The sequence below is a fragment of the Idiotropiscis lumnitzeri genome, chromosome 13, assembly GCF_059441095.1.
Source record: "Idiotropiscis lumnitzeri isolate Australia: NSW breed Sydney's pygmy pipehorse chromosome 13, RoL_Ilum_1.0, whole genome shotgun sequence".
NCBI lineage: Eukaryota > Metazoa > Chordata > Actinopteri > Syngnathiformes > Syngnathidae > Idiotropiscis > Idiotropiscis lumnitzeri.
This window is the reverse complement of record NC_142403.1, coordinates 3485571-3512340: the sequence shown is the minus strand read 5'-3', so window position 1 is coordinate 3512340 and position 26770 is coordinate 3485571. Positions and strand designations below refer to the sequence as shown.

General features: G+C 39.1%; 1 protein-coding gene across 1 annotated transcript in view; it reads right to left on the bottom strand.

Moving 5' to 3' along the window:
- The window catches only part of col24a1 (collagen type XXIV alpha 1), a 105956-nt gene that overhangs the window by 54800 nt on the left and 24386 nt on the right, over positions 1 to 26770 (bottom strand). The window contains exons 3-13 of the mRNA XM_088313086.1: positions 24524 to 25887; positions 20624 to 20677; positions 16000 to 16053; positions 11875 to 11928; positions 11405 to 11458; positions 9767 to 9811; positions 8787 to 8840; positions 8413 to 8457; positions 7468 to 7521; positions 5371 to 5415; positions 971 to 1024 (exon numbers count right to left, since the gene is read on the bottom strand). Of these exons, the coding sequence (XP_088169212.1) occupies positions 971 to 1024; positions 5371 to 5415; positions 7468 to 7521; positions 8413 to 8457; positions 8787 to 8840; positions 9767 to 9811; positions 11405 to 11458; positions 11875 to 11928; positions 16000 to 16053; positions 20624 to 20677; positions 24524 to 25887 (1877 nt within the window). The remainder of the gene's footprint in view (positions 1 to 970; positions 1025 to 5370; positions 5416 to 7467; positions 7522 to 8412; positions 8458 to 8786; positions 8841 to 9766; positions 9812 to 11404; positions 11459 to 11874; positions 11929 to 15999; positions 16054 to 20623; positions 20678 to 24523; positions 25888 to 26770) is intronic.

Below are 26770 nucleotides of genomic sequence, written 5' to 3'. Positions count from 1 at the left end.
GTTTTTAACCTTCACCTTGTGATAGTGCTCCGTGGCCTGTGTCAAGATCTTTAAGAGCAAATTCTGGTCCTGGGTTCTGATTACAATTGTTTGAGGAAAGTAATGGGTGTGGTATATGCATATACAACCCATCTTTAGAGGCGTTGAAGCAACCAAAATACAGTACACCACTGTTCCTGAAAAAAATCGTTTGAGCAACCTCACCCACTCCCATCTCTGCTTCAGAAGAGCTGCTAGGAAAGGTTACAGGTGGTCAAACGTAGACCTACCACTGCCCTTTTTGATTAAAATGCAAGAAACAAGCTTATGCAGTGCTGGTGTTGATATTGAAGTCTGTAGAGCTGCTATCGTCGAGCTTACCGACATGTGTGAGTGTGTTTGAGTGTGCAGGTGCACATCTGCGTGTGTGCGTGTGAGTGTACGTGCATATGCATGCATACAGAGAGACAGACAGGTTGCCTCATGTTTTTTGACAAAGGTAAGAAGGTGGCCTATTCAATTAAATGTTGTATTCTTAAATGACGTAAGTTGGATCAATGTATCAGTTTACATGTCTTCTTGGATATAAAATACATTGCTTGGTTATCGGAGGGAGACAGAAAGCAGGGAGGAGACTTCATATGCTGCATCATTTGGACTGCATTAACCACATGACTTACTGCAGTATTTACTTGATTTCACAACATTAGGAGAGGAAGAACAGGGGAAGACTAGACTGTGTTTTAAGAAATATGGTACACAATTTTATACACATGTATGGGCCTGGTTTACTGGTTTACATTCTATAGCCTGTTGTCCCCAGGTTTTTCTAGGACCCATAGACCTGTCTGAAGCCCCCAAAACCTTTGATCCCCGAATTGCCCCTCAAGTATGGACAATTGACGAATTGAATTCAAAGTTGATTGAAAAGTGCTAAACTCAGTGAGATGAACTCGACTGAAGTCATGCCAAGACATACTAGGATTCTTACCTCACTGCCATCAGGACCTGTTGGCCCCCGTTCACCGACGTCACCAATAACACCCTGTGAGGAAACATATCCAAATCAAATATTATGTATTATGCATGTGTGAAAATTACCAAATTATAAAAGGTGACACTCAGCAGTGTGTCCTGTGCCTACTTGGCAAATTCAATACAGAGAGTAAAACTGAAGGCTTAAAGTATTAAAAACATTTTCAGGACCAGTGTAGCATTTATTCTTTTGTATTGTTTCAAGCTACCTTGGGAGATATTTAGCATTTCCCTTTCATGGTGCAAAAAAGTGTGATAATTCTCCTCTTGGCGCTGTCATATAATAGTGTGTACTGTCATGCACCTTTTGGAGGAGTCAGCCATTCCTCCCTCAAGCATCTCCAGTGGTTTCAAAATGCTGCTGCTTGGCTTCTAACTGGACCTCTTAAGAGGGGGCACACAACTCCAATTCTGGCCTCTCTTCACGAGCACCCCATATATTACATTTTAGATTTCATTTTATGATTCTTTTATTTGTCTTTAAATGTGTGTGTTTTTGTCCATATCATTTGGATGTGTGGCCCTCCTCCATAACTGCGTTTAAAACTTGGGACAGTATACACGCAGGGAAATACAGAATTGCAAGGAGTGTTGTGATATGTGGTTTGACTACTTGTGACTGGCTCCAAGTCAAGCCTTTAATCAGTCAGAAGATTGTAACGCGGAATTGACAATATGTTGCAATATACATGCAGAATTGACAGTATGTTGCTATATATATATATATATATATTTCTTAGCATAATATTTACACAAGCTGAAATATTGTCCCTGTTGGCTTTAATTTACCTGCTCTAAGCTTTCACCACATGCTGTTTGCTCCTGCCTTTCAGACGCACTAGAATTTTAGTATGAGAGGCTTGACACAAAGTCTGACAAATCAAGTCCTTTCTGATAGCTGAAACCTGAACTGTACTATGCCATTAAAAACAAACAAAAAAACGCTATTAATTTAGTAATGCAGAGACACTAAAGAGGTTTTGTGGGGCGGGGGGCAGTTCTTCTTCAAGTTTTTAAAAACTACTTTCTGTCAAGTATAATTTTCTATTCATGCATAATTATGTATATGAAAATCCATTTTTTTTAAAAATAAAAAACATTTACATTCCGTACTAATTTACATTTTCTTTGTACATATATGTCGGATTATTTATTATGCATATATCTGATATTTATTGACACGTCAATAAAATCATTATCCCTTAGCAAAGCTAAATTGATTAAAATATTTAATATGGAGACCTATTATTTTGTAGCTCTCAAAACTCAGTACTCACTGGTGCAAAATAGTGCAACTATAATTGATGCGATGATAAATAGCCGTTTACGTGTTCTTGTCTGAGAGCGACTGCTAAATTGCGACTGAAGCCGCTGTCTTATTTTATGTCCATATATGTATTGATTGTAATACAACATTTCTGTTCATAGCTGTTGGCTTTCCGCCCTCACGCGGTTCTAACCAGACTTCTGTGAAAAGTCCACTGTACACCTAAGCATTATTTTGGGTCCTTCCCAACGCTGTATTTTACTTTAGCGATTAGCACACTTAGCGACTCCTCGTTTCAGTCCCCGTTTAAAACGTACTTTTGTTAGTGGGGTCGTCACGCAGCCCATTGCTGCTGCTGTGCACTGACATAGTATAGTTCAAATAAAGTCCATGCTGCTGCAGTGCAAGATAGCTTGGTACCTAGCATTCAAGCAGCGACGAAAGAAACTACTTCTGGGACTACGGACGACAGCGCAACACTTTGATTTTTTTGTTTCTTTATTTTTTGGGGGGAAATCAGTACTGCGTGACCTGCTTTGTGAACGTGGGGCACAAACCGCAGCTTTGACGATGTTGGAATCGCGTTGTCTGAGATCGTGATTTTTGTCCCAATACGATACATCGTTCAGCCCTACTTGCGAAGGCACGAAAAAGAATCGCACGGCCGCCAGTCTGCTAAGTTATGGCTAATTGTGTCCAAAAAAACAAAAACAAAAACAAAACAGAACGCTGCAGAGATGGCAGAAACCCGAAATAGTTGTGCTGGCAAACATTGTTACCCGGAAGTCCTGCCCCATGTGTTGTTTAAACACCGTTGGTATCTGCTAGATGTTTGATAACAACACATTTGTTTAGCACCGGGAATGTGGATAATCTTTAAGTCAAGAGTGCTGGTATGTGAAGCCTGCTATTTTATCATTTGATTTTAATTTATTTGCTATTTTACATTATACAGATTTGCATGGGTCAGCAAAAAGCACCGCTTTGCTCCATTTTGTGTTTATTTGTGCTGCTTTATTCTCGCTAGTCTGCATAGCAAACTTTCTTCCTGTTTACATTCTTGTAACCAATAAGAGAAGAAAGCTGTCATGTCGTTTGTTGTGACACATTTTAGAATGATTGGATTTTAAAAAAATAAAATAAAATAAAACAAAAAAACTGGGGAGAGGGACATTATTGACGGTCATTACAGACAAAGCACGCTAATTGCATCTCATTTTGAGAAGCCAATTGTCATTTTAAGCAAATTCTGGTATGGGAACACACGCACACACACGTGCGCGCGCGCACCCACGCACACACGCAGACAAACACACAAGTAAGATTAGACTAAAATATCTGTAAAAAACGAGTTATATTGATAGACAAATGCAACTTTTTCCGTTCTCATTCTTTACGTCATACTTGCAGGGCACCACACTGCCCCTTAGAGTGCAGGAAAAGCCAGTATTCGTTTTTTTTCAAAAGCAATTATTGTATTCTTATCACTATTACTATTATTACTAATTTGTTTTGTCATTTCCATTTCAAGTTATATTTATACTTATTAGATGTAGGTTTTCAAGGATTTTTCTTTTCCTCAATTCAAGGATACAAGGATCCAAGAAATTTTTTTTTTTTGCCGTACCAACCAGAGATGGGCATTCGGTCTGCTCATCCGACGGGAGCCAATTTTTGGGGACGGCGAGGCGCTGGGCGAGAGGTTTTAGAAAAAGGAGAGATCAAGCAAGGACGGAAGTGGATTTTTGTCCCCTCATGCGCATGCGTCAAGTACTATCAGTGTTTGTGACGCAGACACGGGGGCAACCAAAAGTTTATTTCAACCTACTCGGCGAAATGGGCTAGGGACAAAAATTGCCTTTGAACACTTTACCTAACTGCGCATACTGCATTGGAAATGCGCCAGCAGGAATGTTTGGTCTGCACAAAGAGGAGAAGAAGAAAAAGAAGTACAAGAAGAAGAGGGAAAAGGAGAAAAAGGAAAAAGGACATATTGGCAGAGAGACATCAACAGACGTTCTTTTTTCTTTTTTTTTTGTCATATAAGTGAAAGGACGGAATCACTTTAAAGGGACGAAGAAGGACGGGGGCGGAGAACGATTACTTTTAAGAATAAGGACAGAAGGGTGCCCAAGTCGAGGGCGGGGGCTGGAGTACGGACCAGCAAAATGGGGGAAAGTACCCATCTATTGTACCAACACAAATTTTCACATGACATGGCATGAAATACAATCCTGAGATTCCAGGTTAGCCCAGTAAGTTCCAAGACTTGTGATAATAACACAAGATAAAATAAATACGATCAAAAGATTAGGGTAACGCATATTCAAGGCTTTATGCAAACAAGGCATCAAAGATGTGGATGAAGTAAAATGATAATTGCAATCATGTTGTACTTAACAAAATGAATAGAGTGTTCTAGAATAGAGTTCAACATGCAGGAATGAATGGTGATAGATTTGGGTAATTGATTTCTGGTTGTTGAATAAGTACAAAATTTTTAAATCAATGAAAATTTGTTTTGATAATCATGATTTCAATCTCAATCCAAATAATCAGGATTTATTTACAGGCTATGTACAGGCTAGCTAGTGTTCTCTCTCTCTCTCTCTCTTTTTCTCTCTCTAGATAGATAGATTGATGCAAAATCACCAAATATGAAGTATACTTAATTTAAAGACTGTTCTAATAGTTTTTTGGGATTCTTGAATACAATCTAAATGGAGACATCTTTACAGACATTTTTCTTTGAAACATTTTTCAAAATTGCCCATAAGCACCACACTCCTGCTGTTTTGGTTTGCAAGGCCCAGTGGTAACTTGAACACGTTTTGTTCTGAGACTTGCTGAAGATGTACAGCTAATATGGCGCAATATTTGCTAAGTATATAAAAATTATTTGTGAAATAAATCAAACTGAGTTAAAATATTTAACTGAGTTAAAACATTTTGGATTAATCACCTGAGCTAACTCTTTGATTTTGACAGCCCTAATATATACATATATATATATATATATATATATATATATATATATATATATATATGAACACAGCATGTGGAATCCATTAATGAAAAATGTGTATTACTTGTCTTCCTTTAGGACCAGGTTTTCCAGGAGGACCAGGTACGCCCTAGAAAGTAAATAGTAAAAATGAAGCAAGGGTAAGATATTATTCAATACTTGCACAACTTGTAAAGCCGATTATGAAATAAGAAGGCACCTTCCTCCCGTTATAATTCAATATATATTATATATATATAATTCAACTAACTTTTATTTACCGTAATTTCTCAAGAACAACATTGATAAAATCGTCTCTATATCGAGGTGGTATTCTAAACGAGAACATCAGAAGACAGAAATTCATCACATTGTATAGATATATACCGGCACCGAGGGGTTGTGAAAAATGTGCACTAACATTCCAATAGGATAATTAATGTCAAATGTAACTAATGTATATATAATGTGATGGTTTTGACATAAATCTGCCATGGAACGAAGGAAGTGTGCTTTTGGCGTGCTGGACTCACTCGGGTTACAAGAACTTGCTTGTTTGAGTCGCCAAGCTCACGATGTTTAGAGAAATACCATATTTTCCGGACTATAAACTGCTAAATTTTTTCCACACACTGAACCTTGCGGCTTTTAATGTGATGCAGTTAATTTCAGAATTTTTCCTGACGAGCTTGAGGCCGTCAATAGATTTACTCAATGTCTCGTCCCAACAGAGAAATTAAATTACCGAACATGTCATAGTGAACCAATGAAACTGTCCCGAGATTGTCCTCATACTAAATCTTCAGCCATTTGCGGTTGCAGTGTGAACCCGAGCTGCATGAGATGTGGACGTCTGTGTGCGGAGCGGTGTGTAGCTGTCTTGGAGCGAATATAGAGGATAAAGTTTATGGTACAGCAAAAATAAGCGTCTTGAGTTTAATGAGCATAGGGAACGAGTGCGATGAATATAGCCATCACTGCAGTGCAACCCCCGTCTCTTTGCTGTTTGTTTGACTTCCGATTGCCACCATCGCTCGCATCGGACGACTGGTGATAGCGGCTGCCCATGAAGGAGAGCATCTCCCAAACATGTAACAAACCGGTTTCCAAAGGCTGCTATATTATATTATCATAGGTGGATTTTAATCAACTGCGTTTTGTAGTCCAGAAATGACGGTTTGTTCAACAGAGAGTTCCATGATACACTTCTGCCGCCTCCCATTTTCCTGCACCACAATAACATAATTTTTGCTGCTTGCCAAGAATCATGTGGATTAGCTCTGAGTGGGTGGGCGCGAGGAATAAGTAAACAGCTGTAAATAAACACAAATATGTCTTACTTAATCTGGTGTTTTGTAAAAAGGGGGATCCCCACACACTAGGGTGACTGCTTTGGGTGCCTTAAGTTGAAAAGTCGGCTGGTGCCCCCCAACACACCCAGATATTACCGTTTTTCAAAGTCCTGGGTGCTGACGCATATTTGAATGACATATCAAGTGCATGTGCACACTCGATGATGTCGATATCCGTCCCCTCGAATAAATTGGGGGGGCCCCAATGGCAATGGTGCCCCGCCAACACACACACGATGTGCTATGCAATGTGCTATATAAATAAAGTTGTATTTTATTGTATTGTGTATAGGGAGTGGCGGCTTTACCAGACGGCAAAACGTATTCCTAGTCTTTCTTGCCGCAAGATAGCCTTTTTTCAACCCTCATGATCTTCTGAGCCACTCATTGTGGACACTTGCAAATCGGGGTAACGTATAATACAAGAGTACAAAGAAAAATGGAAGGAAAAGGATGGGTGGTTGATAATAAATTATGATAAACATGAGAAATTAATTCTTTAACTTGTTGAATAATACTTTTATGTAATTTCTAAATTGTTTCAAGAATCACATAAAATGACACATTATGTCCTTGGTAAAATTGTCCTTGAGACACTAACCGAAAACAAGTTAATTGTGGGAATTAATCCTGGCATTACCAAAACACCAAGACTAATATATACAGACATGGGAAAAAAAAATCCAACCAGGTTGTTTGTCTCAATTGCTGCTACATGCATTCAGCTTCCACTCTTGTCTATGTCTTTCAACAAAGAACAACAACAACAACAAAAACGATTGTAACACAACATGTCAATTGCACTAGTAAAGAAACTAATTATCACTCACTCGCTCTCCCTCGAGTCCCGGTGGCCCAGATATACCAGGAAGTCCAATGAAACCCTGCAAATTGTCAGATAACATTTTATGTTAAACTTGAAAACTTTCAGATAATGAGAAAGAAATATTTATAATCCACGTCAGTGTAGAAACTAAATTAAAACACATTTTTCCCCTGACGGTGTGGATACAGTAAATATCTATCGGTCCATCAACCTTGTATATAGATACTGAACAATCTATCGCTCTTTCTAAGAATTCATATTAGCAATGTTCAGATTCATTTTATTATGTATTTACTGATTGTTTACAAGTCCTGCCAACCAAGAAAGAACATGTTCACTCTATCAGACGGTTATAGTGAAGATATAAACAATAGTGACTTCATTCATACAAAATTTGCACATCTGAGTTACAGAAAAAAACACAAGTTATAATACACATGTTTGTTTTTACATGTACACAGTATACATATATATGACAAATAACTGTATTGTCTTATTTAAATCACCTACACAACTTTTGAAAGTGCTGTATGAGTATTTTTCTGGTTGACCTAAATTACACATCTGCACTTGAGTTCTTTTTCAAATTAGTTGCATGTTATTCATTTCAGTCATTTTGTAGTACAGTAGTAGGCAGCAAGCATGCTTTCTTCTTGTCTCACAAGAAGGTTCTTGGTACACTTAGCTGACATACATTAAGTCCATTTCACCCCCACATTCTTTTCATTTCTGCCATTAGTGCTCACACTTTTTTCAGTGATCTGGAGGCGCTACTTTTGCTATATTTTAGGGAATCTTCTATGATGGCCCTGAGACTGAACAAGCAGACTGCAACCTCCAAATCAGTTCTCTGGAACAAGACTGAAGGTCTGACACTGCGCTAATCCTTTCAGGAAATGAAGTATTAAGTGTTTGTGAAGACAAAATATGAGGAGCTCGTAATACTTACACGAACCCCCTTAGGCCCCGGGTTACCTTCTGGGCCAGCAGCACCCTGCAACAACGGAAAAACTGGTGATGAGAATTTATTATGTAAGAAACACTCAAACAACAAATTGTGAGTCAAATCTAAACGCTTGACAGTATGACGTGAACTGTAATACTTCACATAGAAAAACTGGTCATGACTAATGCTTTTGTTTTTTTTTTAATCTGGTGTACTTTCAGCTCTGTACACAGTATAATGCATGTTATATTCTTGACTGTTTTAGCACAGATATTTCTTCCAAAGCTAATATATTGGTTGGGCTCACTCTGGAAAGCAAGAAAGCAGCAAAAACAATGGACAAACAAGAACCATATTTTTGGTATTTTTCACTGCACCTGCCTGCCAGGGTAACCAGCAGACCCGGCTTCTCCAGGAAGTCCTGGTATGCCCTGCAGCAGAGAAACACAAGGAGAGGCACGTAATGAATGAACAGTGAACAGTGAATCGGTAGATTAGATGGACAGATAAAGTGAAAGAGGAGAAACATCAAGTCAAACCAGTGTGGCCAAAGCAGGAATAAAACAAGCACTGTTCATTCAAGACCGGCTCCACCAAGACAAACGCATCTGCTGGGTTTTCTTTTCGACATCCTTTTCAACCAGACTCTGATGCTATTAAAGACTTTATTTTCTTCTGTTTTGACTCACCCAGGTTTAACCATGGGTGACACTAAATCGTCATTAGATCAGCATTATCAAAAATAATTCACACACTCTACAGTAATTTTAACTCGCGCGTTTTGTCTTACTTGAAAATTGAATGAACAAGCTTTATACTTTATGAGCGCATGTTCAGTATAATACTATTTACTGCTTTCACCGTCTTTGTTATTGAACTATTGCGTAGTTAGCACGATGACCTCACAGTGTAGACGTAGTGGGTTTGATTCCGGCTCCGGCCTTCCTGTGTGGAGTTTGCAGGTTCTCCCCGTGCCTGCGTGACTTTCCTCCGGGTACTCCGGTTTCCTCCCATATTCCAAAAACATGCATGGAAGGTTGATTGGACGCTCTAAACTGTCCCTAGGTGTGAGTGTGAGTGCGGATGGTTGTTCGTCCGTGTGCCATGCGATTGGCTGGCAACCAATTCAGGGTGTACCCGCGTACTGCCCGAAGATAGTTGGGATAGGCTCCAGCACCCCCCGCAACCCTTGTGAGGAGAAGCGGTACAGAAAATGGATGGATGGATGTTATACTCTATATAAATCGTGTTGTTACAGCTGCAGCTGTTGCAAAATGTGTGGCACAAATAAAGTTGAAATGTATCGTATTGTATTATATATCTTTAGTTTTAAAATACCAGAGAAATTAATACTTACTTGCTCTCCAGGCAGACCAGTTGGTCCTGGATAACCTTTCGGACCCTTTATAAATGAAATAAAACAAATGCACTTTGAGTATATATTTTCCATAACATTAATAGAGGTATATACCATCAACCAGAAAATATCAAGAAATGATAAATAAGTTGTGGCATACATCAGCTGCATTAAGTGGAATGTTTCAAATGTGTCCGTCAGTTAACCCTTTCGTGTCTAAACTTCAAACAACACTGTGTAATACAATTTTCACATTGGGAAAAATATTTAATTTTTTATTATATTTATTATCCATTTTTATTGCAGTTAAGTTCCAAATAAATTAAACAAGACATCATAAACTATATTACGTTTCATATTTCAATTCAAGACCGTTTTTTTGGAGAGGAAAGAGTGACTGAAAAACTACACACATGAATAATTCACATTTAAGCAAAGGTTATACTTACTGTTCCCCCACATTTGTTTATATATCTATTCTTGGGTTTTCATGCATTCAATTTATACCACTTCTCCTGTTCAGAGTCACACGTGAGCTGGAATCTATACCATCTGACAATGGCCAAGCGACAGAGTACACTTTAGACTACTTGCTAGTCAATCGCAGGGTATAAACAGACAAATAATCATTCATGGTCAGAAGTTGTCTGTATGTCTGTACGATAATATGTTCTATAAGGGCATACCAGTCTAAAACACGGTATTCTGATTAATATTGTGTTTGGATTTGGACATGTGACATTCCCAAGCTGAGTCCTATTTGGCACTGTGATGTCATTTTCAGTTGACAGCATATGGCAAAATGGCTGATGGATAACAACAGGTGGACTTCGCTGCTTAATTCTTGGAACACAAATGCAATATTAATCAGAATGTCGTGTTTAGACTAGTAGGGATGAATAGAACATATTCACGTAAAGACATTTTTTGGCTGAACTTCCCCTTCAACATGCTCCAATGCTAAGAATTGTGTTGATCCAAATTTGAAAAATAAAAATGACACGTTGTCATGAGTTCCCCTGAAAAATATTTTCTGATACCTATTTATTTGAGTTCTTGTTAAAACTGCGCCCTACACTAATCGGCCGCATGCCTAGTCCATACTCCAGATATCATATGTCAAAAGTTCAGTTCAATATATAAACTTATATTAAATTTAATGTAATTTGAATTTGGACGTCATCAAGATCAATACCATGAATCATCAACTGTGAATATAAAACACCATCCCAAATGCACAGACACTAAAGTCAGACTTGAACTTGGTCTTTGATTGCAACCATATTGACCGGGCCGCAGGCATAGGATGCGATGGTAGATTGTGTGTGCAATTGACTCCTTCACCGTGAGCAAAGTGGGGGGCCTTTTGTCTCTTTCGGATGACCTTTGACCTTGATCTCAAAGTACATTAGGTTTTACAGAGTCCGCAGTATTTGACTCAAAGGCTTTAATTTAAAAAAAAAAACACCCATAATATTGAACTCTTGGGTAGGATAGCACATGCAAAATCAGATAACACACATAAGCAAGGTTAATTTCTTTAATTTCATCAATGTGTAGATGTAATTTTTACAATTTTACATTTATTTAATCAATATTAGCTTATTTTATTGACTTTAAGAACAGATTGAATCTTACCTGCAAACCTGGAAATCCATCAGTACCAAGCAGACCTGGTAGACCTTTGTCACCCTTTTGGAACAGATAAAAGAGATGTCACAATCAAGAATATTGGAATAATCAAAAACTGTATATGAGAGCAGACATGCAAAATACAGCAAAATTGCAATGATTACGTAACAAAAACCGCAACGCGTGACTGAAATGTACGGCAAATTAAAAAAAAAAAAAGAAATAAATTCGACGTTAGAGTAACAATCAAATTGTGGCTACAAAGATATCAATCTCTTTGAAGCATTGGAAAGTTACTGTGGTTGCTTAATTAAGTGAAGACGCGTCGCTGTGTAGTACTGGAAAATATTTATTGCATTTGGAAGAAAACGAGACAAGTATGACATATGACAAAGGGAGAGCATGAGGGAAAAAGCAAGAGGGCCTCCCACAGCCACAAAGAAGAAGAGTCTAGACACCCGTGTCAGATTCCTTACCTTTTCTCCTGGTGAAGCGTGACCTGGAGACAGCCCTGGGTCTCCTTTTGCACCCTAGGTTGACAAAGTCACAGGTTATGGTCAGGAACCTAAATCTGGTACTTTCATTCATCAGGCACTAACAGGAAGCTAATCTGTCCTTGTAAATGACAGACATCTTTACCAAAAGCCTCCTTCTATTCTTTTATTCGAACATCATATCCATATTGCCTCGATGTGCAATTGTGACAGCAATTTGACACACGCACAAAGGTATCAATGTATTGTGTTTTCAATACTGTCCTCTCTGAAATGATACAGTAAATCAAAATTGAAATTTATTCCAGTAAATCTGAAGTAGATTTCATTTTGAATGTTGCTATGTAGAATGTCAGATGGTGAAGGTGTTCTCTAATGTTTTGGCCATGTGTATTTTCCTTCTTTGGAATTATCTTTCCGATGCACCCACTGCCTACTACATGACTCATAAGGCACAATATCCCTTCCCGGGCGCAAGTCTAGCGCAATTTAACTGCGCGCAGTTTTTTTTCATTTGGTATTTTGCTAGACTTTGCGCTGGTAAAAATGGGTGCAAAGGGCATTTGTGCCTTTGGGGCGCCATTGTAGGATGGAACACAGTATTTTTCCCAATTCTCACATCATCCCTCATTTGCAAAAAAAATTAGGGCTGTATGGAACACATGCCCGAGTATGCCGTGCTTGATATGCGGAAAAATAAATTAGGCTCGCTGGAGTTCATGCATGACATTGGTGCAATACCTCACCTTTCGGATGATTTAGTCAGCTGCATGTGTGACATGCAATTGGAGACCGTCTTGCACCTCCCCAAGGGTTAAATGAGGGTTTCAAAAACACTAAAATAACGTAAGACCACCTCGAGTTTTGTGCTTTTAGAGAGTCGAAACTCGAGTCTACTTTTTGGAACCAAATTTGCAGATGCGTTTGGGGGTTGAGGCACAAATGCCGAGTGAGGCATAACGTGTCTACCAAATTCACAAACACGGTGAATTAGTCCATTGCCCCGGCATGAAAATGATGATGCACCTATCTTTACTTGAAGTGCAGACTGCAGACTACTTTTTGTCACCAAATTATCAGGTGCATCAGGGGCTTTGTGCGCTGGCATTGCCCCACACACACTAAACATGACTTACACGGGCATGAAAATGAACAGGACCCAAAGTGTTTCATATATAATTGAGCTATTAACTATTATTGCATATTATAAACTGTTCTTAGGGAACAAAAATTGTGCCAACTCCAATTTGACAAAAATATAATGAATTCAGATTACCATATTACCGTATTTTCCGGACTGTAAGCCGCAACTTTTTTTTCTAGATTTTGAACCATGCGGCTCATACAACAGTGCGGCTTTTCTGTGGATTTTTCTTTCAACGGTCGGGGCGCTCTATAAGTTCAGAAAATACGCAAAAAAATCTATTTTTTTTTCTCTCTTAGGTCTGTTTTATTTTAATTAGCAAAGTTGTTGCCGTGTTAAAAGGAACTGTTTTCAGAATCTGTTTATGTACCTTTATGTGCATTCACAGTACAAAATCGTTCTGTATGTTCAGTAAACAACTCATTTTTTTTCAACATAGAAAGCTGCGGCTTATAGCCCGGTGCAGCTTGTATATAATTTTTTTTTTTTGGTCTGTTTTGTTTTGATATATTACTCAAAAAGAGTTGCTGCGGTTTATATGCCGGTGCGCCTACTGAAAATTTGGTATATATATATTTTTTTTATACCTGTGATTACCCGAATACCTTCAAGCAAGATAGGCTCATGTTATTAACTGAAAGCAATTGAGACATATAAAAGGGTGGACAGAGTTCGAGATGGTTTGAACAGTCCAGGAAACAGTTTGAAAAAATCCCTATTAAGTCCTGCAAGTATGTCATAGAAACATTTCAGATTGTTCTTTTTAGCAGTGTTAAACTTCAGGGACCTCTTCCACATGTCAACTGGATATATTTCCCTGCTTCGGGGCGGAGAGTCGCAATCCCTCATTCCGCCCACAGACAGCGAGGTTCACGTCGGAGAATGAATTACAGAAAAAACCCCGGGGCATTTTAGCTATTAACAGTTGTGCTTGTGTACATGTGCAGATAGATGTAGAATATTGTGTGAAAAATATGGCGGCTAAGAAACAAGAATTTTTAGTAGCAACTGCACAGCAAGGCCACAGATGTCAGATAAAAAAAAGACACAAAAGTAAGCCATTTTTAGCATTGACATAGCTAATGTGGATGAAGCTGTCATGGGATCAATTACCATTCAAGTGCCCCATTGTCGATCACTATGACCAGTCTAAGGTGAAGTCTGCAAATTCAGCAATGTTATGCTCTCGTACCTTCTTACATCCCAGAACCGGATAAACAGTAAATGAATGGAAGGAATGATGTGGGCATCAGATGAGCCACAGTCATCAAAACCTGACCACATCCTTGCTTTACATATGCTATCATAGTGGGAAGTTTTGACGCCTGGTGGACCCGTGCATGTGCTCTGATGTACATACCGTAATTCCACAATGCATACTGATCGACGTCTTTGTGGGAGTAGACACTGTATGGCATACTGCAGAAGGTAATAATCAGTGGTGGCAAACTCGACAAATGTAACACTGCGCCCCATGACAAAGAGCTGCACAGGCAGGCACATGGCAGCTGATAATGTCCAGCCACAATATTAGGAACACAAATTGTGGTAGCTTTCAACATCCTGTTATGAAGAAATTGAAGTTTGCTTCAAAAATGCCGACAAATTCGTATGTAATATTTAAAAAAAAATTCCCAAATGCATATTGGCTTCTCTTCTTTAGTGTTCATGCAGAATTTGGACACTGTGGATAATGACTACATTCACACTGTAGGTCTTGATGTCCAATTCCTATTTTTTTTTTGTGCAGTCTTATTTTTTTATAGTCTGTTGACATTACAAAAACAAAAGTGACTTCTAATCTGCCACACATGCGCAGAAAGCACAACATTGAGTGATGTACAAAAAAAAAAAGGGACGTGGCACAGTGCTAATGGAAGTAAATATGGTCCCGCATGTTGGGGCACATTTTATCATCTCATATCGCCGGAGTAGCGAGGCAGGAGGAGATAAAAATACTTTGAGGAAATGAGGCCAGGCTTTTCAACCTCCCCATTTCATGCAGACGTCAACTAAAAATGACGTTATGTCGTTACAGCGCGTAGTAAACAAGCCATCTGCGTTGCCGGATTACTCCATCATCACATAAATCAACGTTATTCTTCATGTTTAAAGTGGGATTAAATTAGCGTGAAATATAAAGACAACACTGCTACTCAACACAATGTTGCAGATTCTCCTTCCCAGCCACACTTTTCTAGCTTGCGCAGAGCGCATATTGGGCTTTTAATGACATACAGGACAGATGTGTACGGATGAGCGTTCATACTGCGGACACATTGGATACAAATCTGATTTATATCCGCATATGAAAGAGGCTCAGGTTGGACTTGAAAATAATTGGAATGGCACTTTTGCATGAAAAAATCCTTGGCTACTGCATTATTTGTGTCCAAGCATACTAAGGTGTCACCATATGTTCAATCCTGACTTGAAAATGTTTGCAATTACTGATCACACTTGTGTGAATTCATCTTATGTTGGGAAATATAAGCGCCTTCAAGAAACCAGGGAAGCAATTTGCTCAACCGACAAAGGCTCTCAGTTTCACAACAGACGCATTTTTACAAACAAGGAGTCAAACGCACGTCCTCAGGCTGTTACAATGTCCTGTCATTTGTCATTTAATGACACTGCTCAGTGCTTTCATGCCGAAATAGTGATTGGCAGGTCATTCTGACAAATGATGGTGAACTTCCCCCACACTTACTTACTTATCATGTCAACTAAGAGTTTATTCTTTCATTTGTGTATGTAAAATACAGTCATTTGCAAAATTATTTAACGTCATTACACTGTTACTGCAAAAAATTCTGATGTGGGTGGACGATATGAACCATTTGTGGCTAGTGTTTTCTGCTAAGAGGAATCCCATCTGTCTCACTCCCTTTCAGAAACTATGCAGAAACCTGTCTTCATACTGCCAGAAAGACATTTGACCACAATCAGAGATGGCCGCTTACCTTGGGTCCAGGTGGTCCTGCTGGTCCAGGCTTTCCAGGTGGACCATTGGGACCCTGAAACAGTCAGAGCAACAACATGGAGCACACTGTTACGTTGAGTCACTGATAGCAGCCAAGTATTAAAGATGACTCATATACAGTAATGAATACCAGCTGTTACACGAAGGCATGATTGTGGCATGTTTTTGGCAGGGTGATATCACTTGAAATCAATAATATGACTCAACTGCTACAGATTACTTCATATTTACTTATATATATATATATATATATATATATAGAGAGAGAGAGAGAGAGAGAGAGATAGAGATAGAGATATCTCCCGCTCCATCCCCACTTCACTCGTGAACAAGACAAGATACTTAAACTCCTCCATTTGGGGAAGGATATCATCACTCCACCCTTTTCTGACTGAGTACCATGGGCTCGTATTCGGAAGTGTTGACTTCGATCCCATCCGCTTCACATTCGGCTGCGAACAGCTCCGATGAGAGTTGAAGATCACAGCTTGATAAAGCCAACAGCACTACATCATCTGCAAAAAGCAGACATGCAATGCTGTGGTTGCCAAACTGGACACCGTCAACGCCTACGACCGATCAGCCTTCATTCGAGGGTTTGGTCGCCCTTACTCACGAAGCACCCCGCCAAGGGACACAAAACACATTTCGACGAGTTGGGCGAACTCTCATTCACTCTTGAACCTGCCGAGAGTGGAGAGCTGGTCCACTTTTTCTTGGCCGAGACGAAAGTCACATTACTCCTCCTGAATCTGAGATTCGACTTCCGGATGGACTCTCCTATTTCTACAATTTAAAATTGTTTTAGCTCTAGATGTATTGTTAGAGAATATAAATATCAGACTTTGTTTTCCCATATTTACAAAACTTTGCCTTCAACTGTGTCATGCTACTGCAATTCCGGCACCCCAGCACCCTCATACTGGTCAGCCGACACAGCAATCGTGGTATTCTACTAATAATAGGTTAGACTGTTATACAACAGGGATTAAAGTGTGGTCCTCCTGCACTCTAATGTAGAAGTAGCATTTTCCCTTCCAACTCTGGGAAACGTGTCCACGATTTTATACACCTTGAGACCATCAACAGGCTGCTGATAAAACAACAGCTGGCCAACATCGTTTGGACTGAAGTCACAGAAGAGGCAGTGTTTCACCAATTGGTTGTATGTTTTTAATGATGATGATTTTTAGTAGAAAATATTATTTTGTAATTAATAAATAATCATAATAATAATGTTGATGTTATTATTACTGTTGTCGTGGTTTGTGTTTTATGTTCAGTTTTCATGTACAACTTTTATTTTAGTCGTGTGTTTTTTTTTTAATTCTTGGAGAACCTAAGGCATTTCATTCCTTTAACGTCAGGTATGCAAGAATTAAAATGCAACCGTACATGCATAGAGACACACAAACTCACACACACAACGAGAGTCACACAATCACTGCCTCACACTATGAATATGCTACATTCCTGTATCCGTGCTTCTTTGCTTGCTCTCCACTGGAGCCAAGGGCCTGGAAAAAAAATCATGTTTCTCCTTCATTCACTTTAATGTCAGTCTTAAAAAGCGCTTTCCCATAAAAGAGTAGATGTCAATATTATTTATTTCCAGTAGATAATATTGCACACAATGTCAAAGACTATTTTTAAAGTACAAATAAAACTATAATTAAAAAAAAAAAGTCAAGAACAATGTCCTTTACTATTTCCTTGGAATTGAGTACATTTCAATTTACCAATTCATGGACAAATATATATGTATTTTATGATTAAAAACAAGTTCAGTTAAAAAAAAAAAGCTACTCATTGTGGTATAGTGTTAACAGTAGTGATTTTTTGCCGATTATCTGCATCTGCCGTTTTCCAACTTTCAAGGTCGATAAATTAAAAGCTGGTTTATTTTGGCTTGCTGCAGCACACTTCTCTCTTTGTCTACTATGCTTGTGGCCTTGCCTGCAGAAGCATAATTGGCCAGCCCACACTACCATCTGATTAGTTCCTTGTGTAGTTTGTAGCAGCCAACCACCAGTAAGATGCCTGTTTGTTTTTGTCCACGATTGTTTATGTCCGTCTCGCTTGCCATACTGAGCGGCCGCGAGTGACGGAAGCCTTGATTGACATACTGCTTGGCTCTTGTCATTAATACCCCTTAATACGTGTTTTACAAACAGTAGCATTTTAATGCATTTTAACGTGTAAAATACAAAAAACGCAAATCGAATCGTAATCGCAATTTTGGTCTAAATAATCGCGATTAGGTTTTTTTCTTTCAAAATCGTGCAGCCCTACATTTGAGCTAATCTTACCAAGGTTTAGACTTAAAACAACAAAGCCAAATATCACTGTTTTTAGTACAGTACGGTAAATAATATCAGCAACCCATTTTGTCAGACGAAACCACACTCATATACACAATTACCACTTTTTCCTTCATTAAGGCCTTGAAGACGAAATTAATCACTATCAGCATGCAAGAACATTGCTGGAAACTGCCTTAACAGCACCTTCAAAGTAACCTTGTTTGTTTCCATGACGAACGCCTCAACCAAATGCTGTGGCATAGTTCAAAGGCTTTGATAACAGTTCGAAGCAAAATAAGTCTGTCACACTATGCTGAGCCAGCAGCGACACAACCACAAACTGACCGCACACTGCCCAAAGCTTCCGACCACATAATAACTCCAAGCCTCACTTTGTCTCTGCTTCATGATTCGGAGGGCTTCCATGTGTTCTCCAACCTTTCTCGACAAGACGTGTTTCACTTTTGACCAGCTGTTCTCATATCTATCATTGTAAGAAGGCAGGAGATATAACATATGCCGTTGCAAAGTAATCATGATCATAATCATCATATGATGAGTGAAAAAAATGCATGCCATACAGGTGGTGATGGCTGTTGCACAAACATTAGAAAACAGTGGAACATTAGTTCCATCTTCAAACAAATATTGCTCTGGTTCACAAACTACAGTATACTTGCGAAAGTCAGAGCATCCATGAAGAATGATCAGTTGTGCTTTTGCCCACAGCATTCACTCCCTGCGTCATGTATTTTACATACAGATATCCATCTCTTTGAGGGGTTTTCTAAAGCAGCTATCAGTATGGATCTCAAGAAAGTGAAAAGTGCAAGTGATTGGTTATTAAGAAGCTATAAAAAGGCAGAGACTCAGAGCATGGCGTCTCTCTGTGACGTGCTCAATGGACGATTATATAGATCGCATGTACACCACATATCTGAATCTCACGTCATCATAATATGCGATCGGTGATGGAAGCAAAGTCATCACATCACACTTCTGTTCAAACAGAGAAAAAACTAATTCTGTTCAGAGAAAAAACAAAAAAACAAAGAGTAAGTTCAAAGTACAGCAAAAATTATTTAGGGGAAATAATTGCTGACAGAAGCCAGTAGAATAAAGCAGAGGTTTCTCCAAATTTAAACAAATGAGGGAATGTGGGGAAGGGTCAGACTCACTAAACAGTGTGTAAGTTTTATTATGTTGTGCTGTACAAATTAAATGTGCTATATTACCAGGGGTGCACAGAAGTGGTGTGCTGGTGCGCATGAGAACTGCAAATTTAATAATGCATTCCAATTCAAGTCTGTCACTGCACTTTTGCGCAGTAGAATAATCCTGCTCAGTCAGATTGAGGTCAGGCTATGGAGCCTCAATTCAAAGTCAAGTCAGTTGATTACTTCCGAGGGCCAACTTTAAAATAAAACTCAACTCAACTTTATTTATATAACACTTTCACATCAGCTACAGTCAGCTACACAACATATTGACTTAAAAAGCATTGATATTCATGTGCAGTACTACTCTGTGCGCTACAATTCTGAAGTTGACCCTTGCGGCGCGTTACGTATGAACAACTATTGAGGCTGGTTGCAGTTGATTCTGGCGCTAACAACTACATTTGCCGTATTAGACTGAGGACAAATGCGTTATAGGAGACCCGCTCCCAAGCTGTTATCTCCATGTCACTCCTACGGTAATTCATTTTTTGAACGGGCCACGCTACTAAATTGTGTTAAAAAAGAATTGAATATATTTTTAGAACACACTAAAGTTAAAATAAAATGACACATCTAACACATAATGATAAACATTCCCCAAATGTGCTGCAAGTTTATCCATGAGGTCGATGGGTCAGGGGGAAAAATGTGCACCAAACGACAACCTCTGTTCATGTGTAATGCCATATATTGCAAATTTTTGCGCAGCACTTACTATATGTTGCTGTTTACCTGCCTTTTGGGCTTTGGCGCACGCCAATAGTTTTATATATTCAGTCAATGTATAGTGTTGATCTGCGTGGCACTTGAAAACTCCGTATGTGTAAATTGAAAATTGAATGTAGCGCTAAATTGGAAGTGGGAACATTGACCTGCAATATAAATCCAGAATGCCCACCTGCTCTGCTGACTGACACTGTTGCTATTTCTTACTTGAATGCATGAACTTATGTGGTTTGTGTATTTGAGGTGTACAACAAAGTGTTAATCGAATTAAACAAAAAAAAAAGTCCTTTATTGTTGAACTTCAAAATAACCTTCTGTGCTTGTATCTGGCTTTGACTTTGCAAATGTTACTCACCCTAGAGCCTCTCGCTCCTTGCGGACCAGGTAAACCCGGGGGACCAGGAGGACCCTAGAAAAGAGAATAAGAGAGAGAGAGAGGGAAGAAAAAAAAGAAAAGAGTTAGAGTATGTTAATAGCAAGCAATGACATGCTGTTCACTGTCCCAGTCTCCACAGTGAAAACGTGCAATATTTATGTAAGCGCCGTCAGGTTCAAAGGCGGTTAGCCTGTGTTCAGCTAAAAGCTTTTTATGTGAAGCCCCCAGCAGTTGGGCTTTAGTTCTATTTTGCAGACGAAACTACTGCGATCATACCTGGACATGTTTCAACCTTCACTAAACCAGTTTTGTGGCTGGCATTTCGTGACTTTTGAGCTAGTGACAAGCAGTGATATGATTATGATGTACCATCACATAAATCTGACTTCCCTGCATTGCTGCAGCATTTCTAGCCCGCAACACATTTAATTACACATTTATTACACTTTTTTTTAATTTACATTGGTTATGTTTCTTTCCCTTCATTGACAGATATAGAAGCCAAAAAGTACATTCATTTAACCTAGGCTGGCAGTGTTATATCCCCGTCAGAAATCTGACTAGTGCCCATTCAACCCCACTCCTCTATATCTTATATATGTACTTAAGTTTAAAAACATTAAAAAAAATGCATAAATTGCCATTCGGTTCTAATGCAAATCCTGCTCCCGTGTTTAGGCTGCAGCGGTACCCCGTGTTTGGACGTATTGAAAAAACGTAGTGACACATGGGAATATGAGGAAAAATGCTGAATGGATATCATACACTGCAGACATAATAATAAAACCATCAAAATTATTATGAACCAATATTTACTGAATAGTACTTCATTTTCGAACGGATTTGATATTATTTTGAAACATTTGAAAATATTTTAAAACATATTTGGCCACAATGTGACGCGTAATTCCTGTAAAGGTTAGCCATTTTTAAACTGAAAATGACAAGTATAAATACAAGTGGAAGTTTTGAATCCAACTGGAACTTATTCACTGTTGTCAACAAAATATTTTAAAAAACTCTTACTACAGTGGAGGGCAGATCGACATCATTGCAGACTAAAATAGCAGCACCAAACTAAACGCACTGACAGTGTTAATTAAAACATATTATTATTGTTGTGAAGAGAAACTTTTTGCATGGGTGCAATATATTAGTCATGTACTGCATAATATTATTTGCAAACAGTGGGACGCTACTGAGTTATGTCACTGGTTACGGGGTCAGAGTAATTATTTCATTCAGCATACTGAAACGGCAATGCGTTGCTGCTTTAAGTTTATTCAAAATAGTGAATGGAATTAGCCACTGTTCTTTAAGTTTCGTTAGAGAACGTGACATGTACCAAAGACATTGAATGAGTTAAAATGACAATAAATTAAAGGATAACCAACAACAATGCCGTCCCTGCATTTGTTTGCATGAGCAGGTGAAAATGACTGAATAATTGAATTTGTCTTTTATTGCATAATCAAGGGTGAGATCATGGAACGAAAACTAATGATCCAGCTATTGCGTGCCAATGTTGCTGCGGCAACCTGAGCAGACAAATTGTTGGATTATAAACTGAAAATACTCATAAACCATCATATTTGCTTCAGAATTCATAAGTAGTTGCAGAAAAATTACATTGGGGCGCTTTTTGTTCTGTAACAGAGGTCAATACAACTGTTTAGTCTTTCCTACATCTTCGGCGTATCATAGATCTTAAACATTTGGCAGTGAACTTGCACGGCCGACTTGGAAATCTGCCTTACAGGCAGTGAAATACTCCCCCTGAGGAAGGAAAGCAGCTTGTTTCAAAGTTCAACCGCAGAGGTCATGACAGACAGAGCCACTGAACTTCAACTGACGGCCTGTAAATGGTGACAGGAGCCAAAACGTACCATCAATGATAACAGGAGAAATGGCCACATGCTTCAGGATCAAGCGGTTGTTTTTTTTGTAAGTATGATTGCAGTGACGTGTCATGATTCAAAATCAAATAAACTAGAATATCTGTGTTGTGGTGGTTTTTCGATCCGTGTGTAAATAATACCTCAATGTCCAACAATGACCATGTGTATATTTCCACGTTAGGAAACTCTTTATCATGTTAAACTGCGCTAAATCTAATTTCCCAGATTCTAAGTAATACGTTTATAATAAAAACATATGCTTATATTACTACTCAAATTCTAAAATGGAGAAGCTCCAAAAAAACGAAAGGAGTTGAGCTATGCCCCACCTACAATCCCGCAGGCAATACAAAAGAAGCCGACAGGTGAGTCAAAATGTTTTACATTGTTAAGATGAAATATCTGATGCCGTGCGCCCTTGGAAACATTACACAGTACCTGAAAATCTGCTTTCTAAAATCATGTTGCAGCAGCAAAGTTATCCTGACAGCAAGCTTGATGTAAATCATATGGCTGAATGAAGAACAACATTTACAGTTTATACCACCATCCTTCACAAGAGTTCTTCTCACACATCAAAGTCAAAGACAAAGCAAAAATGTCAGCCAATATTCTAGAAGGGTCTATTATGTTATTTTGACAATTAGCACATACTGCCAATGTAAAAATAACAGTGCTTTCAAAGGTTATCTCTTGTATGTCTCCATGCTGTCATGATCTGTTTTGGTTGCTTTTGGTTTAGTATTAAGTTTCAGGTTTTCCTCGGTTTGTTTGTGAGGTGGACGAGCAGCTGTCTTATAAAATGCTACAACAACAAATACAAATCCACCGTGTATTTTGTTCTTGTGATAAAATTCTTTATATTAAAGATAACCGGGGTGATTTCGGGTGTAAGTTGTAGGGACATTTAAGGGGCATTTTCCGTTGAGCTAATGCTCCTGAAGCGCTAGCAAGGCTCATTGGATTCGCCAGCCGTACTTACGTGTAATTTTATGCACATAGGCCAGCCAATAAAAGCACAGAGAGACTCAAATTGATTCCAGTTCATTACAGCCAGAAGACAACGAAGAGGGAAAATTACAAACAAACAATAAATGAGGTAATGTGTAGCCACATTTTATGTAACTATATTAGCAGCACTCTCCTGAATGCATCAAAGGACAAATATAAACGTATAAATCACTGTCATGCTAAATCAATTGTTCAGAGCAGGCTCGGTGTGTGGGTATCACCTGTCGTGGTAAATCGATATTGCAAGTAGGTCTCCTAACTTGTGTCGTCTCATCACAGTTGCAAAGAAAGTTTCCAAACATTGCTGCTTTTTACTCATTTTGCTAGCTTGTGGGTTTAATATTATCGCATCTGAGCATTTGGCTGCCAGGATGGCCGAGTGGTCTAAGGCGCCGCGTTCAGGACCCAGTCTCCCCAGGAGGCCTGGGTTCGAATCTCGAATTTCCCCATTGTGGGACTAATAAAGGCATTATTATTATTATTATTATTAAAATTATGACGTAGACAGATGTAACGCTGAGAATCTGGTCACTTTTCAAAATAAAATATTTTTCAGCCTCAGATAATGAATGAATCTGAAGTATTGTAAGATTTTGAAAATTTTATCTGCGAGGCTCGCCTCGAAACAGTACCGGTCAGCCGACCTGTGATTGGGGGCAATTTGTCTAAAGTGTCTTAATATTATGCATGATTAATTTCTGACTTTGCAGAGAAGCCCAGTAAAACAACCCACATTCGAGTATAAAAATGTCAATTTAGTTTGAAATTCCTCATTCCATTTGAAAATGGTAACAATTGTGCTTAGTGTAGTTGAAAGTTCACATTAAAGGACTTAGTGCTGCTGATCTTTATGAGATACGGCATAATACATTTGTTAATTTCTACATAATGATATTCTTGAACATGTGGCTCAACTATTTCAAATCTCTCTCATAAACACTTAAAGCGTGAATTGGCGAAGGTTACTCACCGCAAAACCAGGCTCTCCTTTGGGGCCACGTAAGCCATCTTCATAGTCATACAAGAGGTCTGACTCTTCATCCTCATAATCATATCCGTCCGTGTTCCTGTCATCATAGCTGCCATCCAGTTGGTGTAGCTCCAAAGAGTCTACGTTATATTCATGATGCAAAGTGGTACCACTAACCACTGAGTGAGTTTCCAGGTGCTGCAGAGCTTCTTGAGGCCCAAAGTTTGAGTCCCAGGGGTTGGTTACGGAGATGGTCCTAAATCCTTCTTTGAAATCTCTTTGCCTCACTGGGGAAATCTGGCTGGGAGTGGCCTCAGGGGGCTGCTGGTTGCTTTTGTGCTCTGAACTGTTGTCAAATTTATCAGACCCCCCTTGGTGTCTTGCTCCTTTTGCCGACATGTTTTGGGATGTGGTGACAGTTACAGAGAAATCCAAAGATGGTTGCTCACTGTGAGTAGCTGGATTTGCTTTGTCAGCCTGAACTGGGGATGTAGTAGACGTCACAGGGGTTGCAAATGCAGAAAGGTGGCTCCGGTCCAGTCGTGCTTCTGGAATAGGACTTGAGGTTGAATAAAGTCTGGACCCACTCTCAGAGGACGCTGTCCCCTTGGAATTTATCAGCATTTCCTGAAGATTTGCTGTTCCAAGAGAGGACATTGTTACAGTTTTAGAGGGGTTATCTTTTGTCTCGATGTCCAGACCATGAGGTGCCCAAGACGATCGATACGTGTCGGCCAGCCGGCACTGTTTTCTAAGATAGTTGCAATAGCGTGCAGCAGCTTGGGCTGCAGGATATATATCTAGTTGACAGACTCGACCATTGAACGATGCAGCTTTGGGGTTCATCCTCCCCAAACTGAATAGAACTCCAGAGCTACCAAGTGTTCGAGACCTTCCCAGGATTTGCTCTCGCTGGTGTACTGCTCCACAATCTGAATAGAAAGACACTGAGCGTGCGCGAACACTGATAGCAAAAGGGCGCTGGCGCCCATCATGCCAATTGTAAGTAAAGTAGATGGCCGCCTTCTCTGCTGTGTAGACCGCAACTCTGCGCGGCAGGAGCTGAATGCCGAAATGCAATCTGTCCCTCTCGTCTCTGACACTGAAAATAAAAGAGTTGCTTGCTCGCCAGGAGCTCAGGCTTACAACAACAGAAAACTCCTCACCAAACTCTGGAGGAAAAAGACTTCTCACAGGAGCCTCGTAAAGAGAGTGTGAGTCTAGTATTACCCCATGTCCAGAAAATGGGTGATTTATTGGTGATGGAACAGTGGTATATGTGGTTGAAGGTTTGGCAGTTCTTTCGTATGGATTGTCTGGTGTTTTCTGAACCGTTAGCCCAAGTTGATAGAGGACATCCACTCCTGAAAAGACAAAAGAGACAATATCAGACTATAGCAGACTGGCTTTGTTTCAATAGTTGCCAGAAACAGGTCATGCATTAAAAACATGATAATCTCCCTGTAGTGGACAATCTTGTCAAAAGTATTTTACCAAAAACAACTTTGGGAGATGTTAGTCGATAAAATTTGACATCCGCTCTACAAAAATAATTTTCTGATATGAATGCAATTAAGTATTTTAAATAAAAGTACGGTGGTCCAAAAAAAGCAAGTGCTTTGAATTTATAAGCTGTTTGTGTTAATTGTATGTATTAATTTGACTTCAGTGATGAAGTAAATGCTCGACAATCTTATGTCTTCTAAAATTGTACAATAAGATCATCTCTTTGTCTGGGGTGTGTTATTCATATTCAATATTTACAACTAAAAATCTTAATGGGTGTCACTCGAGCCATGTGACTGTGGACTGTAATGTGAATGGGATGTAGCCTATCAAAGACACTTTCAGGCTGACGGACATACAAGCGTCCAAAAATAAAACAAAAGCAGATGTTGCTTTTTTGGGTGAAAGTGGATTCCCTAGATCCCAGAGAAGTATTATCACAATTAAGTCTATTCTTGCAGACGTCGCCATCTTCGGAGGACATGGGTGGTAGAAGAGAATCATTTGATGTTTCCCAATATCAAGAATGCAGAGTATGGTCTCTTGAACACGGCAAGTGCGGTCTTCCTAATAACGTACCCAAGAATGTACTTCCTAAGAGTATCAGACTCTTAGTAATTTGAACGGCTGTGCAATTGTTCTCTTAAAAAAAAGAATCATACAACGAGCAGCCATTTTGATAGCAACACAAAATCAATTTTACAATATTTTTCCATCCAAGCATTCACAAATAAACAAGTG